The sequence below is a fragment of the Haliaeetus albicilla genome, chromosome 7, assembly GCF_947461875.1.
Source record: "Haliaeetus albicilla chromosome 7, bHalAlb1.1, whole genome shotgun sequence".
Taxonomy (NCBI): Eukaryota; Metazoa; Chordata; class Aves; order Accipitriformes; family Accipitridae; genus Haliaeetus; species Haliaeetus albicilla.
In genome coordinates this window covers 6,714,666-6,730,194 of record NC_091489.1, presented here as the reverse complement: position 1 = coordinate 6,730,194, position 15,529 = coordinate 6,714,666, and the positions used below count along the sequence as shown (strand labels likewise).

At 55.9% G+C, this 15,529-nt stretch overlaps 2 protein-coding genes across 2 annotated transcripts; both read left to right on the top strand.

Annotated features, from left to right (window-relative positions):
* Positions 1-3,980: 3,980 nt before the first annotated feature.
* On the top strand, positions 3,981-8,905 carry LOC138685820 (feather keratin Cos2-3-like). The gene is made up of 2 exons (XM_069786172.1): positions 3,981-4,028; positions 8,603-8,905. The coding sequence occupies exons 1-2, from the start codon at positions 3,981-3,983 to the stop codon at positions 8,903-8,905; spliced, it is 351 nt and encodes a 116-aa protein (XP_069642273.1).
* Positions 8,906-13,378: 4,473 nt separating this feature from the next.
* On the top strand, positions 13,379-14,175 carry LOC138686033 (feather keratin Cos1-1/Cos1-3/Cos2-1-like). Its single transcript, XM_069786845.1, has 2 exons — positions 13,379-13,468; positions 13,849-14,175. The coding sequence occupies exons 1-2, from the start codon at positions 13,400-13,402 to the stop codon at positions 14,173-14,175; spliced, it is 396 nt and encodes a 131-aa protein (XP_069642946.1). The 5' UTR covers positions 13,379-13,399.
* Positions 14,176-15,529: the final 1,354 nt, after the last annotated feature.

Here is a 15,529-nt window from a genome sequence, read left to right as displayed (position 1 = left end):
AAGCGACACTGCCAGGGGAGAGCTGAGGGCCCCTTCCCCCAAGCTCAGCCTCACACAAACCAATGCCCTCTCTCCCCTGGCTTGTTGCACAGCCAAGGAAGCTTCCTGCACCAGGGTGTCTTGCACAGCACAGAGGTACAAGGCAGCGTCAGAGACCTCGACTTCCTCCAGACGGAGAAGGCTGTTTTTCCCCGTCATGTTCAGCAACGTGGTGAAACGGCCACTCTGCCTGGGGCCAGCTGCTGCCTGATATGAGATAAGCTGTGGGGCTTGGCCTTTCCTCTGCTGGTACCAGAGCAATCCATAAAAGTTAGTGTCCTGGTAGGTGCAGGTGGTCTGGAAGGTGTCTCTCTCCTTGACTGTGACTTGTCCTTCTTGCTGGGTGACGGTGGTCTGCCCCATGGTGCCTGGAAGAAAGCAAGGGTCAGCAGCTGTGCAGGGAAAGGCTCCAAGATGCAAAACAAGAGGGGATGCAAAGTGCCAGAGGAGAAAGTTCCCTGTGTCTTGCTCTGCAGCAAGACCCCCATGGGTGGGAACAGCAAGGTGGTGAGTGTCATTGGGCAGGAGGTCTGAGACCTCAGCTCAGCGTGGATCCCAGAGCACTGTAATGCCAATAACCTCCCACAGGGATGCCCCCAGAGAGAGCTGTGCTTTCACCCAGGTCTTCCATCCTCACTCGCCTGCTGCCTGGAGGCTCCAGGGAAGAGCCTGTAGTGCCTGGCCTTCCTGTGCTGGCTCCAGGACACCTCCAGCAGGGTGAGGGACGTGGGAACTCCTGTGAAAATTTTCATCTTGCTCCCCATTCCCTGTGCTTTCAAAAGGCTCCAAGGTTAAGGGAGGGGAGGGAAAAGGAAGCCCTGGCATTGCAATCACACTGGAGGAATGGATAGCCAGGGCATGCTGCATGACATGTGCCAGCCGGGAGAGATCCTGGGACACCCTAAGAATGAGAGTGGGATAAGAGAGCTTTCATGTCGCTGCATCACCTTTCAAAAGTCCTGTGCGTCAGAAAACAGGTACTGCTGAGACAGAAAAGAGCTTCTGCAGTCATATGTCTGTGAAACGCTGGGCCCAGACAGATCAGCAGAGAGAGGCAGAGAGAGGTGGATGGTTGGCAAGAGAAAAGGAAGGGCAGGGGTCAAAGATGATCAGGAGAGGAGAGGCTGCTTCTTGGTCTCATTTTTCTTTCCCATCGGTAACTGCATCTTGAGAAAGCAGGTGCAAAACCACCCCTGTGATCTGATGTTTCCCAACATTTGCCCTTACTTCAAGAGCAGCTCCCTGCAGAGAACTGTTGAGGGGGTGAGGGTCTCCTGGGGGGAAGAGGAATCAAGCCTCCAGTCAAAGCCAGTGCTTACCTAGTGGTTGCCTCAGGAAAGCAGCGAGGATGAGATACCCGAGGTGCATGCTGAGACCAATCCTCCTGCATGTGTGAGAGAGACTCAGAAAAGCCACACGTCCCCACCAAGAGCCCTGAGAGAGCACACCTGCCGGAAATGACTCGGCAAGGGCAACAAAGAGTGAAACAGGGAAGACTAAATGCTTCTCCTTAGCACGCTTGAATTGCCCATGCTGTGGTCCTCCCTCCTCCAGCAGTGACATGTGTTGCTCCTGCAGACGCCACCTTTGCTTTTCCAAGGTCAGGGCTTAAGGGGGGATAGACATGCACCTGGTGACCAAGCTCACTGGCACATCCTCCTGTGCAACATCTCGGGAGTCTCTCTTTCCCTGATGCCTCGTGCCTCCTGTTTCACCAACCTCAAGACCATGGTTGAGTTGGCCTCTCCTGGCTCCTGTATGGTGCCCCAAGCTCCTCTCAGCACACCCCAAGGCTGCAGCTCTCACAAACACAATGGTCAACAACCCCAAACCCTGCAGACACCAACCGTCCCACTCAGCCCCTCCAGGCACTGTGGACTTTCTCCCTCTCTTCAGGAGAAGATCTCTCAGGAACCAACAAACGATGTTTCCAGCCACACTGCCCATCCCATCTCATAAATCTCATAAATCAGCTTCTGAAAAGCTTGTTGGGGAAAAAAACCCACTCAAATGCAAATAAACAGTCCTTTCACTTGAGCATAACCCTTCTGTTCTCGGTTTCCTCAAGACAAGTAGGATCTGCATTTGACCTCGCCTTCCTTGTAGCCTTTAACAAAGCCTTGTAGCCACACTATTTTTACTCTTACCATAGCACAATTTAGGTTGGACAGGGCCTGATGCAGATCACCCACTCCAAGTCCCTGCTCAGAGCAGGTCTCATTAGATCAGGCTGCTCAGGGCTGTGCCTGTCATGCCTGGAAAATTTCCAAGGCCAGAGCCTGTAAAATAGCTGTGAACAGTGCATTCCAGTACTTGAGAATTTTCAGGGTCAAAAAGAAGTGAGAAATAAAAAGACCCCAGGCATGGCCTCATGAGTGACAGAGGAGAAGGATCACTTCCCCGGCTGGCTACCCTTTTAAAAAGACATCTCAGAGTGCAGTTGGTCTGATTTCCTACAAGGGCACAGCTGCTTGTGCTGCCCTGGGCTCCCAGACACCACCACTGAGGCAAGCATGCAACCTGGCCTGTTGGAAGCCCATCCAAGGAATGCCTGGAGAAGGCGTCCTTTGCCAGTTCAGGACAGGGGCCTCTGCCGTTGCAGAAACCAGGTTTTCCTCTCTGCTTCTGCAGCCCGGGAGCATGGACCTTGAACAGCTGAGTGAGCTACTAGAGCCATGCAGGCTTCCCTGGGGACCAGCTCTACAGAAACCTTTCTGGTCAGTGGACGGCTTTCAGCTTCAGCAAACCTCAGACCTTCGACCCCTTTGGGAAACATAGCAATTCTCTTTCTGACTGCCTCTGAGACATGACCCTGGCACCCCTTGAGCCCCCAGTGTGTCTGGGACACCAGGCGTGTCCAAGCTTTCATCCCACCTCTGGGACTTCGCCTGCACACCAAAAGGCTCTGCATTTGGTGTGGAGCCAAATCCTCTACAACAGCCTCATGGTCTGGGACCTATGGAGAAAGCCTGAGGGTTTCAGTCACCCCTACGTCATTGTCTCGTGTCTGTGTTGGGCTCCAACTCCTGACTCTGCGGGATGGCTTCCGAGGACCGGAAGAGATCCCGTGGTGGGAAACAATGGAGAAGCTCGGAAGAATGTGCTGCCCAGGGAGGTGGTTGAGTCACCATCCCTGGAGATATTCGAAAAGCGAGCGGACAGGGTACTTCAGGACATGGTTTAGTGGCCATGGTTAATGGTTGGACTCGATGATCTTGAAGGTCTTTTCCAACCTAAATGATTCTATGATTCTAGAAGAAGCTGGATGACGATTGCGGTGGGGATACTTGATGCCGGTGGCAGTGCTGATGCTGATGACAATGCCCGGTGGCAGGGGAAGGGCCCCGGGGCCCGCCGGGCGGGGCTGGGCGGGGCCGGGCGGGCCCGGGCGGGGCGAGGCGGTGCCGGCGGGCGGAGCGGCAGCGCCCCCTGGCGGACCCGCCCGGGGCTGTCCCCCCGGCCCCGCCCCGCAGGCCCGGCCCCGCCCGCGGCGGTTCGTGCCCGGCCGCAGCCCCGGCTCCTCTCCCCGTGTCTCCCAGGGCGCAGTAATACACGGCCGCGTCCCCGCGCCGGGGCCAGGCGAGCCGCAGGGCGCTGGACCGGCGGTCTGCCGCCACCAACAGCCGCCCCGGCAGGTCCGGCAGCTCTTTGGAGTCTTTAAGAGTGCTCCCGAGGAATGCGGGGCCTCGGCCTGGGAGCTGACGGTACCAGTGGATATACTCGCTGAGCTGTTTGTTGGGGTGTGAGCAGTTGATGCTGATGGCGGTGCCCTCGGTGGTCTCTGCCGACGCCTCCTGCTGCACCTGGGCTCTGGCCACAGCCACTGCCGAGAAAGGAGAAGGAAAGACCAAAGATCACCAAAGATCGCGCAGCTCTGGTGGCTCTTTTCCCAGAGAAACAGTCAGGAACAGTGGCAGTGAGACAGAGCTGGACTGGAACGGATGGCGATGCGTGCCCATCAACAGGGATGGAGAGTGGTCCTGGGGCAGGTGTGTGGAGCAAGGGGAGAAGTCTGGGAGGGAATGTGAAATTGCTGCATGCAGAGTTAGAATGAAAGTCGGGTGCAGGGATGAACGGATGGACGGATGGATGGAGAGAGGGAGAGGAGACAGGAGAGTTGGCTGTGTTGCAGCAAAGGATGAAGGGTTGAATTCAGAAGAAGAACAAATGCTGAATGCAAAGGGGACGAGAGGATGTATGCAATAACGGTGTGGTGCAGGAAAGCAAACTTGTACCTAACAGACATGAAGGAAACGGAGAGATGAGAGAGGGGTCTCGGGGTAGGAAGAGGGCTTAACGATGCTAGGTGCACGGAGAGATTGGTCAAAAGCTGGGTGCGTGGATGGATGGATGGGGAGAGGAAGAGTAGATGGGGAGACGGGTTGTTACAGTGAAGGGCAGAGGGCTACAGTCAGGGCAGTAAGACCTGCCAAATGCACGGGGGAAAGAGCAGGTGCCTGGAAGGGCAGGCGTACATGCAAGCAGGCTTGTACCCCCAGAGGTGATGGCAAAATAGGGAGAAGAGGAAGCGAGCGCTCGGAGGGTTTGGAAGGGGGACGAAGGATGGCAGAGAGGCAGGCAGGGGGAAGGACACGCTGAAGAAGGAGAGGAACAGCCCGGGCATAGCCCCCGCCCCCGTGCACCCCCGCCAGCCCCGCGCACCCAGGAGCACCGCGGCCAGCGCCGCCAGCGCCGCGCCCCGGCACCGCCGCATCCCGCCGCTCCGCCGCCCGCGCCTCGCTGCCCCCCGCCAGCCCCGGCTCTCTGCTCCGGCCGCGGCGCCTCCTCTCCGCCGCCTCCGCCAGCTCCGCCCCGGGGCTGAGCCCTGCGCCGGCGCCGCTCGGGGTCTCGCCCGGGCTGCGAGGGCGCAGGGGCTCTGCACGGGCACCACTTTGTCTCCTGGGCAATGCCCTCTCCCGCTCCTCCGGCAAGGACACCTCCCCAGCAAGAAGCAGCCCGCGCAGCGCCAGCAGCAGCCTGGCACAGCAGCAGGGCCCTGACCCAGGAGATGGACCCGCTTCCCGGAGCTGTCTCCGAGCTCAGGGGCTGCCAGCAGCAGCCACTGGTTTCCTGCGGCTGGCAGGGAGGAGGCTGAGAGCCTCCCTCCCTTCAGCTGCCTCTCTGCACTCCCGGCACAGTGCCTGAAAGTTGTGCTGTGGCCAAGGGGCTGGGAGGACACATGTGCCCATGGCCGTGCAGGGTTCGGGGCAGGGGAGAGGGGGAATCACTGAGTCAGAACGCAGGTCGGAAGGCACCTGCAGAGGTCATACGGATCAACTCTTGGAACAGTTCATGTTGGATCAGGCTACTCCATGATGAATATTACAGAAACTCCCAGGGTAATCCATTCCTGTTCTCATTCTTTCCTGTAGCCTGTTGCTTCACTGGAACTCCCCATGTTCCAGCAGCTGTTCATTGCCTCTAGTCCTGCTGCAGAGCACTTCCAGAGTCTAGGTTCATTTTCTCCATTTCCTCCAAAAAAGTAGTTTTAGACCACAAGAAGGTGTCCCCTGAGACGTGTCTTGTCCAAGAGGAGCAGGCTGACGTCTCTCAGCCTCTCCTCGCATGTCATGTTTGTCAGCCCCCCTAACTGACTTGGTGGTCTTTGTTGGGCTCGCTTCAGTATGTCAATATCCTTCTTGGACCAGGGAGCCCCAACCTGGATGCAGTACTCCAGCTGTGGTCTCTCAAGGGCCAGAGGGGCAGGGTCACCTTCCTGGACCTGCTGGCAACACTTTGACTGACACAGCTCAGGATGCACTTGGTCCTGTTTGCTGCAAAGGCACGCTGCTGTCTCATGTTCAGCTGGGTCTCTCCTAAAGCCCCACGTCCTTTTCTATGGATCTGCTTCCGAGGCAGGCAGCTGCCAGCAAGCATGACTGCCTAGGCTGGTTTCTCCCTCAGATGCAAAATTTTGCCCTTGCTCTGTCTGGCCTTCTTGAGGGTCCAGTCAGCCCATTTCTCCAGCCTGTCCAGGTCCTCTAAACAGGAGCCGTGTCTGACAGTTACGGCCCATTCCCCCTGCTGGGTGTTATCCGCAGACTTGCTGGGAGTTCCCACTCATGACACTCCTGACAACATTAAAGAGTATTGGTCCTACTGCTGATCCCGACTACTACACCCCACTCATAAGTGTTGGCCAGCTGGGCTTTGCACCGTGGTCACAACTCTCTGAGCCTGGCAGTGCAGCCATTTTTCCACCCACCTTGCCATCCTCTAACTGAACCCATGCGTCTCCAATTTGGTCATCAAGGAAGTACGGGAGAGGCTGTCAAAGGTCTTGCTAAACTCTAGGTACACACCTCCCCTGCCCTTCCCTTTTGTCCACGGTGCCTGTTACCTGACGAGGAAGCAATGAGTCTGGTGCTCAGATGCAGTAGAGCCTCAGCTCAAAAGCAGACCCACGAGGAGGGGAATCAGCCCTGGCTGAGCTCTCCCAGCAGAGCTGCCTGGCACTGATCTCACCGAGGTCACTAAAGGGAAGGGGGAAAGCCCGTGACTGCACTTGACTGCGCTGAGTCCAAGATGGTCCTGGCCTCAGGCTGACAGCCATTCAGGCAGGGAGATGGGCTCAGAAAATTTACCCACTGTGCACAGCCCTTGTCAGAAAGAGGGTCTGTTCTGGACACCCCTGTGGGACAGCAGCTGGCTTTGGGGGATGCGGTCTCGAATCCAATGCCCCTTCCTTCCCAGGGGTGGTTGCTGGGCTCTCAGACTGAGATTCCAGTGTGGGGCAGGAAGGTCCTTGTGGGCTGAAGTCCAAAGCAGTCACCAGTTCTTTGCCTTTCCTGTGCAGGCCACAGGGTCTGTCCTTCCACTCACAGCACAGGGATATCAGGATCCGTGTTCCTTTCATTCAGTACCTGTTTGATCCAAGGTCTCAGTCCCTGCCTGACACAGCACCAGGCCGATGAACTGCACAAGTACATTTGGCCTTGACACGGACATGAGAGTGGTCGTGCACCACCCCAGACACCAATGACCCTGCACTGGAAGCAGATCCACTCAGGGATGGCCAGCGCAAGATCAGCAGGATTCCTCAGCCTTTCTCCTTCCCCAGAAAGCAATCCCCATCCTTTTGAACTCTTGCGCTGGGGAGAGCTGCTGTGTCCTGGCCTGGAGAGGCAGGCAGAGAGCACTGCCAGCCATGCTGAGGTATTCCCAGTATTGTTTCCACTGAATTAAACTGTGGATCAGAACTGGTGTGAAACCATCCTTGTTGGGGCCTGAAATCAGCAGCAGCGGAGCGTGAGCTTTGGAGGGGCAGGGAAAGGAGGGCTCAGGAGACAGTGGCTGCATTTCAGTGCCTCTTCCCTGGACAGTTCTCTAGCAGTCTGGTGCCATCACCACTCAGCTGCACTCAGGCTCCTCCTGACCCTGGGAACCTGCTGCTCTGCGGTGCTCCTGGAGAGAGCAGTGGAGAGTGTCCCTGCCATGCGCAGCATATTCCCTCGTGATGAGGGACACACAAGGACACACAGACACAGGCTTATGCACACCAGCTTGGGATTGTACACATAAATATGCTCCGACGTGCATCCACACAAAGCCGGCGGCTTACAAGTACACACAAGACAAGAACACACGCAAGAACACCATGAACCATGGACCGTGCTGAGGACCCCTGGGGACTGGGCAGTGTTAGGCAGGAGGGGGTCAAAACCTAGGAGCACAACGCACACACCTGGGGAGGCAAGAACAAGAATGGACCATCAGGTTGAGCTGAGGAGGGAAGGAAAGACCAGGACATGGCACGTCCTCATGCACGGGAGGCCATGGTGTCCAGCTGAGCATTGCTGGAGCTCCTTCCTGAGAATGACACTTCAAACAGCCCCAACAGGGTGAGCCAGGCTAATGTCACTTGCCTGCTCTGGACCTGTCCAGCGCTTGAGCTGCGTCTTCTGCCTGCACTGCTGCATTCCTGCCTTAAAAATCCTGGGCCTTTCATCCCGCTGCTCAGAAGAAGCCTTCTTTGGGGAATGGGCATGGAACAAATCTGGAAATGAAAAGGCAGCAGTGCAGGAAACTAAAGCGCAGCCCATATCATTAGCTGCGATGGTTTGCATTGAAGATGAGCTTGTCAGAAAATTGTTACCTCTGCAAAGGGTGCCTCTGGTCCTGCAGCAATGAAGGGCAGGTATAAAAGTCAGCCCAAGTCCCTGCTCTCTCATCCACTCCTCTTGCCTCCTTCTCCTTGGGAACCAGGTGAGTCTGAAGCCCCTTCTCCTTCTCTTCCAAAGTGAGATCTCTCCTCGATGGACCTCTCTGTTGATACTGGCTCTGGCCTGTGCTGGGGTTTGGATCTTCTTGTCCTGAGAGGGGGAAGCAGGGAGAAGGACTACTTAGAGGGAGGCTGGGACATGGTCGAGGGGCGTTTTGGTTTAGGAATTAGGAGAGAGTCTCCCTGGGTCAGGCAGTTCTTTGTAGGGCAATGAAGACTGCGTGTCTTCTGGCCGAGCCTCCAGCTCCCCACTCATTATGGGCCTTGGCTCCTTTGTGACAGGGTAACCAGGCTGCTCCTCAGTCACCCTTGTGCTCTACTTCCTCCCTGCTTCTCTCCCAGGTGCACCTCCAGCCCCACGACATGTCCTGCTACAACCAGTGCCAGCCATGCCGGCCCTGCGGCCCGACCCCGCTGGCCAACAGCTGCAACGAGCCCTGTGTCAGGCAGTGCCAGAACTCCACCGTCGTCATTGAACCCTCTCCCGTGGTGGTGACCCTGCCCGGCCCCATCCTCAGCTCCTTCCCGCAGAACACCGTTGTGGGCTCCTCCACCTCCGCTGCTGTTGGCAGGATCCTCAGCTGTGATGGAGTGCCAATCAACTCCGGGTGCTGTGACCTCTCTGGCATTTCCAGACGCTACTAGGCAGGAGGTGCCCCATCTCCAGACAAAGATGCTGCAAAAGCCCCAGGGTGACACCTTGAGGAACTCAGAACATGGTGCTGGGCAGAGGATCCGCCTTTTGGATGCTGTTTTCAGTATACCTGAATGGTTTTGCCTGCCTTTCCCTTTTCTTTTTGCTGCCTATCCCCTTGCCCACACCGTCTCCCCAACACCAACCTGGTAGGGACCATCTGTCTCCTCTCCCTCCACGGGGCAGGCATGATGCAGGAACTTCCCCGTGGCCAAGGACTCCAGACTCTCGGCTGTCCCCAGCACTCCCTGCACTTCTGTCCTCCACTTGGAGTGAACTCGTTGCCCTCTTTTGACTCATTAAAGCTCTGCTGCATTCAAGCCTTGCCTCCCTGTGGTCCTTCCCCCTGTGGACACTCGCCAAGCGGCCAAAGCAGAAGGATGTTGCTGTGGGGTGGATGGGGGAGGTGAGAGCACAAGGAGACTCTTCTCCATCCACAGAGGAATGAGAGGCTCCACACCCTGCAGTGGATCCTCTTTGGGGCACTCTCTCATGGAGCTGAGGAAGTCATCCCTGGCTGCTCTGCTGCCTGTGACGATCAGGCCTTGCCCTGCTGTGCCTCTGCCCACAAACATCCAGAAAGGCAGGAGGCCCTCAGGGGTCAGCAGCCACATGACCTCTTGAGGAAGAGTGTTCCTCTTGCTATGGTTGGAGCTGCACTGGTCTGACAGGGGGTGGTGTTGAGTTCCGGAAGACGATTTGCTTTGTGGAATGGGAAGAGGGCTAAAGAAGGGAACAGCCCTTGGGATGGCCCATAGCTGCTACTCCACCTTCCAAGTTGTCCATGAAAATCCTTCCTTTCTTTTATCTCATGCAGAACCATTATGTGGATGGAGCCTCACATGACTGCTTCCCCTCACCGCATGCCATGCAGCGTCAAGCATGAAGTGCTGGATGCCCCTGCCCTCCAGCCACACCAAAGCTCCTGCTTCTCTTCTACACCACACAAGGAACTGGGCTGTTTAGTGATCTCTCTGCCACCGTTGTTTTACAGGGCATGGGACAAGGGGGACAGGACATCTCTGGTACTTCCAGCCATAACAACACTGCTCTTCTATGCTTCCTCTCTTTGCTTTATGTGTCTGAGGCAGATTGACCTTGGCTGGCTGCCAGGTGCCCACCAAGCCGCTCTTTCAGTCCCCTCCATCAACAGGACGGGGGGGCGAAATACGATGAAAGGCTTGTGGGTCAAGATAAGGACAAGGAGATTACTTACCAATTGCTGTCATGGGAAAACCAGACTTGACTTGGGGAAATTAATTTGATTTACTGCCAATTAACTGCAAGAGAGTAGGATAGTGAAAAATGAAACAAAACTAGAAGCAAATTGCCCCCACCCCTCCCTTCTGGCCAGGCTCAACTTCACTCCTACCTAACTCTTCCACTTCCTCCCCCCAAACAGCACAGGGTGATGGGGCATGGGGGTTGCGGTCAGTTCATACTGCTTCATCTCTGCCGCTCCTTCCTCCTCATGCCCTTCCCCTGCTCCAGGATGGGGTCCCACCCACAAGACACAGTCCTTCACAAACTTCTCCAACATGGGGCCTTCCCATGGGCTGCCATTCTTCATGAACTGCTCAAGCATGGGGCCTTTCCATGGGCTGCAGTCCTTCAGGAATGAGCGTCTCCAGTGTGGGTCGCCCATGGGGCCACACGTCCAGCTAGAAAACCTGCTCCTGTGTGGGCCCCTCTCCATGGGCCACAGTTTCTACCAGAAGCCTGCTGCAGTGTGGGTTCTCCACAGGCTGCAACTTCCTTCAGGCCATCTCCACCTGCTTTGCTACGAGGTTCTCTGTGGGCTGCAGAGTGGATATCCGCTCCATCGTAGTCCTCCATGGGTTGCCAGGGGACAAGCTGTGTCACCATTGTCTTCTGCAGGGCTGCAGGGGTATCTCTGCTGTAGCTCCTGCAGCACCTCCTCCCCTTCCGTCTTCACTGACCTTGGTGTCTGCAGAGTCGTTGCTGTCACTTTTCTCACTCCTCCTCTGGCTGCTGCACACTGCTTTTTCCCCTTTCTTAAATATGTTATCACAGAGGCACTACCAATGTTGCTGACGGGCTCAGCTTTGGCCAGCAGCGGGTCCATCCTGGAGGCGGCTGCTACTGGCTCTTTCTGCCATCTTCTCACAGAAGCCATCCGTGCAGCCCTTCAGTACCAAAACCTTGCCAGGTAAAGCAAATACACTGTCATGACTCTTGTATTGTTATTTTGTGCAGAAACTCTTTTGCCTGTCTTGGCTGCAAGATCAACTCAGCCAGCTCAAGGTTAACAGAGGAGGCTGCAGCCAGCTCCTTCTCACTACAGGCAACTACACCACCTGCACCTGCATGCAAAAGACAAGAAGAAACAAGGCCAGCACATCAATTCAAACTGGGGAAAAAAGAAAAAGAATGCATGGAAAATCACAGGGTAGCCAAACCATTTTTTCCAGCTGCTCTGTAATGTAAGGTTGCGTCTGCACTTCTCTGCCTTTGGAAGAGAGGGCATTTACCTTAAAGTGAGTCTAGAGACAGGTTCCCTACTACATCACTTCTGATGTCCCAGCCTCAGTGTCTGTAGCCAGAGGGGAGTCTGCCTTGTCCCAGGCACACACCCTTCTGCTGCCACATGAGTGTGTCACTGTGCCACCGCTCCCTTTGCAAGGGCAGGGGCTGGTCCCAGACCCTTGAGGAGATCACCAAGGTCCGCTGGGACCTTCTAGCACTGGAGGATTTTTCTTCTTTTCCTTGTAACATGGGACTTCTTTGCGGGGGGAGGGCAGGAGAGCATGAATGTGTGTGACCGGTCTGCATGTACATCATTGTGTGGGCACAGGTGTGTGTATGGGTGTGCTTTTGTGTGTGTACAGCTGTGTGGAGGAGCAGGACATTTCCTGGTTTGCTTGTGCCCGGCCGTTTTGCCCCTGAGGCAGATGCTGAGGTGCTAAAACCCACCCGTGGTTCCCAGGGCCTATGATGGTGAGGCTTTCCCCAACTGCCTGAAGGTGGCGTCATCTGCCTCCTCTTCTTGAGCAGGAGGTGTGGAGCAGGCTGTGCTGGTTTTGGCCTGGACAGGGTTAATTTTCTTCATAGTAGCTGGTATGGGGCTATGCTTTGGATTTGTGCTGAAAACAGTGTTGATAATTCAGGGATGTTTTCATTATTGCTGAGCAGTGCTTACGCAGCATCAAGGCCTTTTCTGCCTCTCACACCACCCGTCCAGTGAGGAGGCTGGGGATGCACAAGAAGTTGGGAGAGGACACAGCCGGGACAGCTGACCCCAACTGACCAAGGGATATTCCATACCATATGATGTCACACGCAGCATTTAACACTGGGGGAAAAAATTTCTTCCTTGCGTCCAATCTAAACCTACCCTCTTTCAGTTTAAAGCCATTGCCCCTTATCTTGTCCCTACAGGCCCTGGTAAACAGTCTTTCTCTCTCTTCCTTATAAGTCTCCTTTAAGTATCGGAAGGCCGCAAGAAGGTCTCCCCAGAGCCTTCTCCTCTCCAGGCTGAACAACTGCACTTCTCTCAGCTTTCCCTCATAGGAGAGGTGTTCCATCCCTCTGACCATTTTCATGGGCCTCCTCTGGACCTGCTCTAAAAGATTCTACAGACTCTTCCCACAGTCACTGGAGAGACATCAGCTCACACACGGCACTTATGCCATCCCAAAGCAGACATCCATGGTAAACGAGACAAGTCATCTTTCTGGAGACACTGATCCTGTAATTGACCAGTCGTGGCCTCTGAACTGCCCAGCTAGCATAAGCTCACAGCAAGGCCTGCATACCTGGTCACGTGCGCATGGCTTGCTTCATCATGCGATCAGAAGTGAACCCACAGGCTGTCCTACCAGAGCCTACAAGCACCTCCAGCCCATGGCTAAACCCCATAGCCACGTCCACGCTACTCACGGACAGACCGATAGCAGGGAAAGGGCTTTTGTGGGGGTGAAATGGTTTCAAGCTGGGCACATTACTCTCATCAACTGCACCTCCCACTCTCACCCACTGCAGATCAGTCTTCCCCCTGACTCTGTCAAGTCCAAGACTTGCGTGGTGGCTCTGGATAGTGTAGACAGTCTCTCTTGGGGTGTCTTGAGCCTTCTCAATTAGCTCTAGATGACTAGAGGTCTGGATGTGTGTGTGTGTAGTCTAAGCCAGCTGTTTAGTCTACCTTGAGTGTCCTTTACGGGACTCCTCCAGCATGTGAGCTGAGTCCTCTGCCCACGCTGACGTGTTTTGCTCCGGAAATGCTTGGGCCTCTCATCCTGTCACACAAAAGATGCCGTCACTGGGGAATGTGCCTGGCATAAAGCAGGAAATGAAACGACAGCAATTCAGGGAGCCAAAACACAGCCTATAGCATTAGGTGAGACGTTTTGCATTCAAGATGAGCTTGTCAGAAAAGAATCACCTCTGCAAGGGATGCCTCTGGCAGCCTGGGGCAGCAAAGGTCCATGATAAAAGCCAGCCCAGCTCCTCACTCTCTCATCCACTTCTCTTGCCTCCATCTCCTTGGGAGTCAGGTGAGTCTCAACCCCCTTCTCCTTCTCTGCTTTCTCTAAAGGCAGGTCTCACCTCAACGGGCCCCTCAGCTGACACCAGCTTGGTTCTATGCCACATCATGGGGCTGCTTGTCATGGGAGAGGGAAGCGGGGAGAAGGTTAGACATGGAGGGAGTCTGAGACTGTACTCAGGTGCCTTCTGGACTCAGGGCTAGGCAGTAGCCGCATGGGAGCTCATGGCTATTTCTGGGCCCTGGCAGGACGAGGCCAAGAAGCCCTCAGACATCTCTGCACAGCCTCCATCTCCCGGCCCTGCATCTTCTTTGGCTCCCTCGTGGTGTGGTGACAGAATGCTCCTCACGCCTCCCCATGTTTTGCTTCCTCCCTGCCCTCTCTCCCAGGTACACCTCCAGCCCCAAGACATGTCCTGCTGTGACCAGTGCCAGCCCTGCAAGCCCTGCGGCCCGACCCCGCTGGCCAACAGCTGCAACGAGCCCTGTGTCAGGCAGTGCCAGAACTCCACCGTCGTCATTGAGCCCTCTCCCGTGGTGGTGACCCTGCCCGGCCCCATCCTCAGCTCCTTCCCGCAGAACACCGTTGTGGGCTCCTCCACCTCCGCTGCTGTTGGCAGCATCCTCAGCTGTGACGGAGTGCCCATCAACTCTGGGTGCTGTGACCTCTCCTGCATCACCAGCCGCTACTGCGGTAGAAGGTGCCCCCCCTGCTAAAGATGCTGGCAACGGCCTCCGATAAGGACTCCTAGGAACCCAGAAGATGCTGCTGGACAGAGGATCAAAATTCATGCTGTTGTTTTCAGACTAGCTGGTCACCTCTGGCTTGCCCTGCAAGGGCAGCGTGGAAGGGACAAGCCTGGGCTCTCTGAAAACATGGCCAATGTCTACCTTTCCTCTCTTCCACTCACCCTTTTTCTCTCTTTTCTTTGTTGTCTTGTGCTCCCCTCAAAGCCTGCTCTGAGGACCCCAGAAACCAGCCTGGAGTGACCTGCTAGGCTGTCTCCCTTTTGCCAGGCAGGTCAACAGATGGCCGGTGGCAACTCTGCCACAGGAAAAGGGGAACAGATTCTTGGCTGCTCCTGCTCCTTCCTGCACTGGGGGCCTCCCCTTGGAGTGACCCCATTTCCCTCTTTAGAGTCATTAAAAAATTGCTGCAACCCTACCTGTGCCCCTTGGGTGCTCTTTCCAGCTGCCTACTGACTGCTGAGGGTCAAAGCCATTGCTTTGGAGGGGAATTTGGTGGGGGCAGAGGGGGACCCTTCCTCACTCCTAGAGGCATTGGAGGGTGGGACACACTGCAGCGAGTCCTCTTTCGGGCAAGGCCTCTTGAAGCTGAGCGAGACAACCCTAGTTACTCCACAGCCAATGACCATCACGCCTTGCCTTGCTGCGACTCTGCTCAGAAATACTCCCTTGGCCCTGGAGCATGTCATGTGAACAGGAATCCTGACAACTGCTGTCCTCAGGAGAATTACTGTGGGCATGTGGGTAGTCCCAGGGATGTCAGCAGTCCCACAAGCTCTTGGGGAAGAGTGCTCCTCTTGCTTTGGCTGGAGCTGTGCTGGGCAAGGAGGCTCAGGAGACAATGTTGCCAAAGGATGGCAGGAATTGGGAAGGGGTAAATAGCCTTGGGGATGGCCCACAGTCCCTACTCTGCCCGCTCCTTCACTCCATCAGCCAATCGAGGGGTCATGGCCAGCACGCCTGGGCATGGGCAGCAGGGACAGCTTCCCTGTGCAGCCCTATCACCCTTCAGCACAGCATCTGGCATGGCCCACCTCTTGCCTACATGTGTAGGGCTGAGGTGTTCACAAGTTAGTATTGGTATCAGCTACAGCAGGCCACACACTGGAGTCCCCTGTCCCTGTGAACCAACCACCCCCTTGGGTGAAGGCAGGCCCAAGACAGTGACTGGTGGTCAATCACACATGGATGCTCTTTGGTGCCTTGTGTTCCCCCAGCAAGGAGCAGCTTTCTTCAGGCCCAGGAACTCTACAGCCTCACAAGTGCCACAACCCAACTCTGGTCTGGAAAGGTGCCATGTGAGAGGAGATATCCCCAGCTCTGG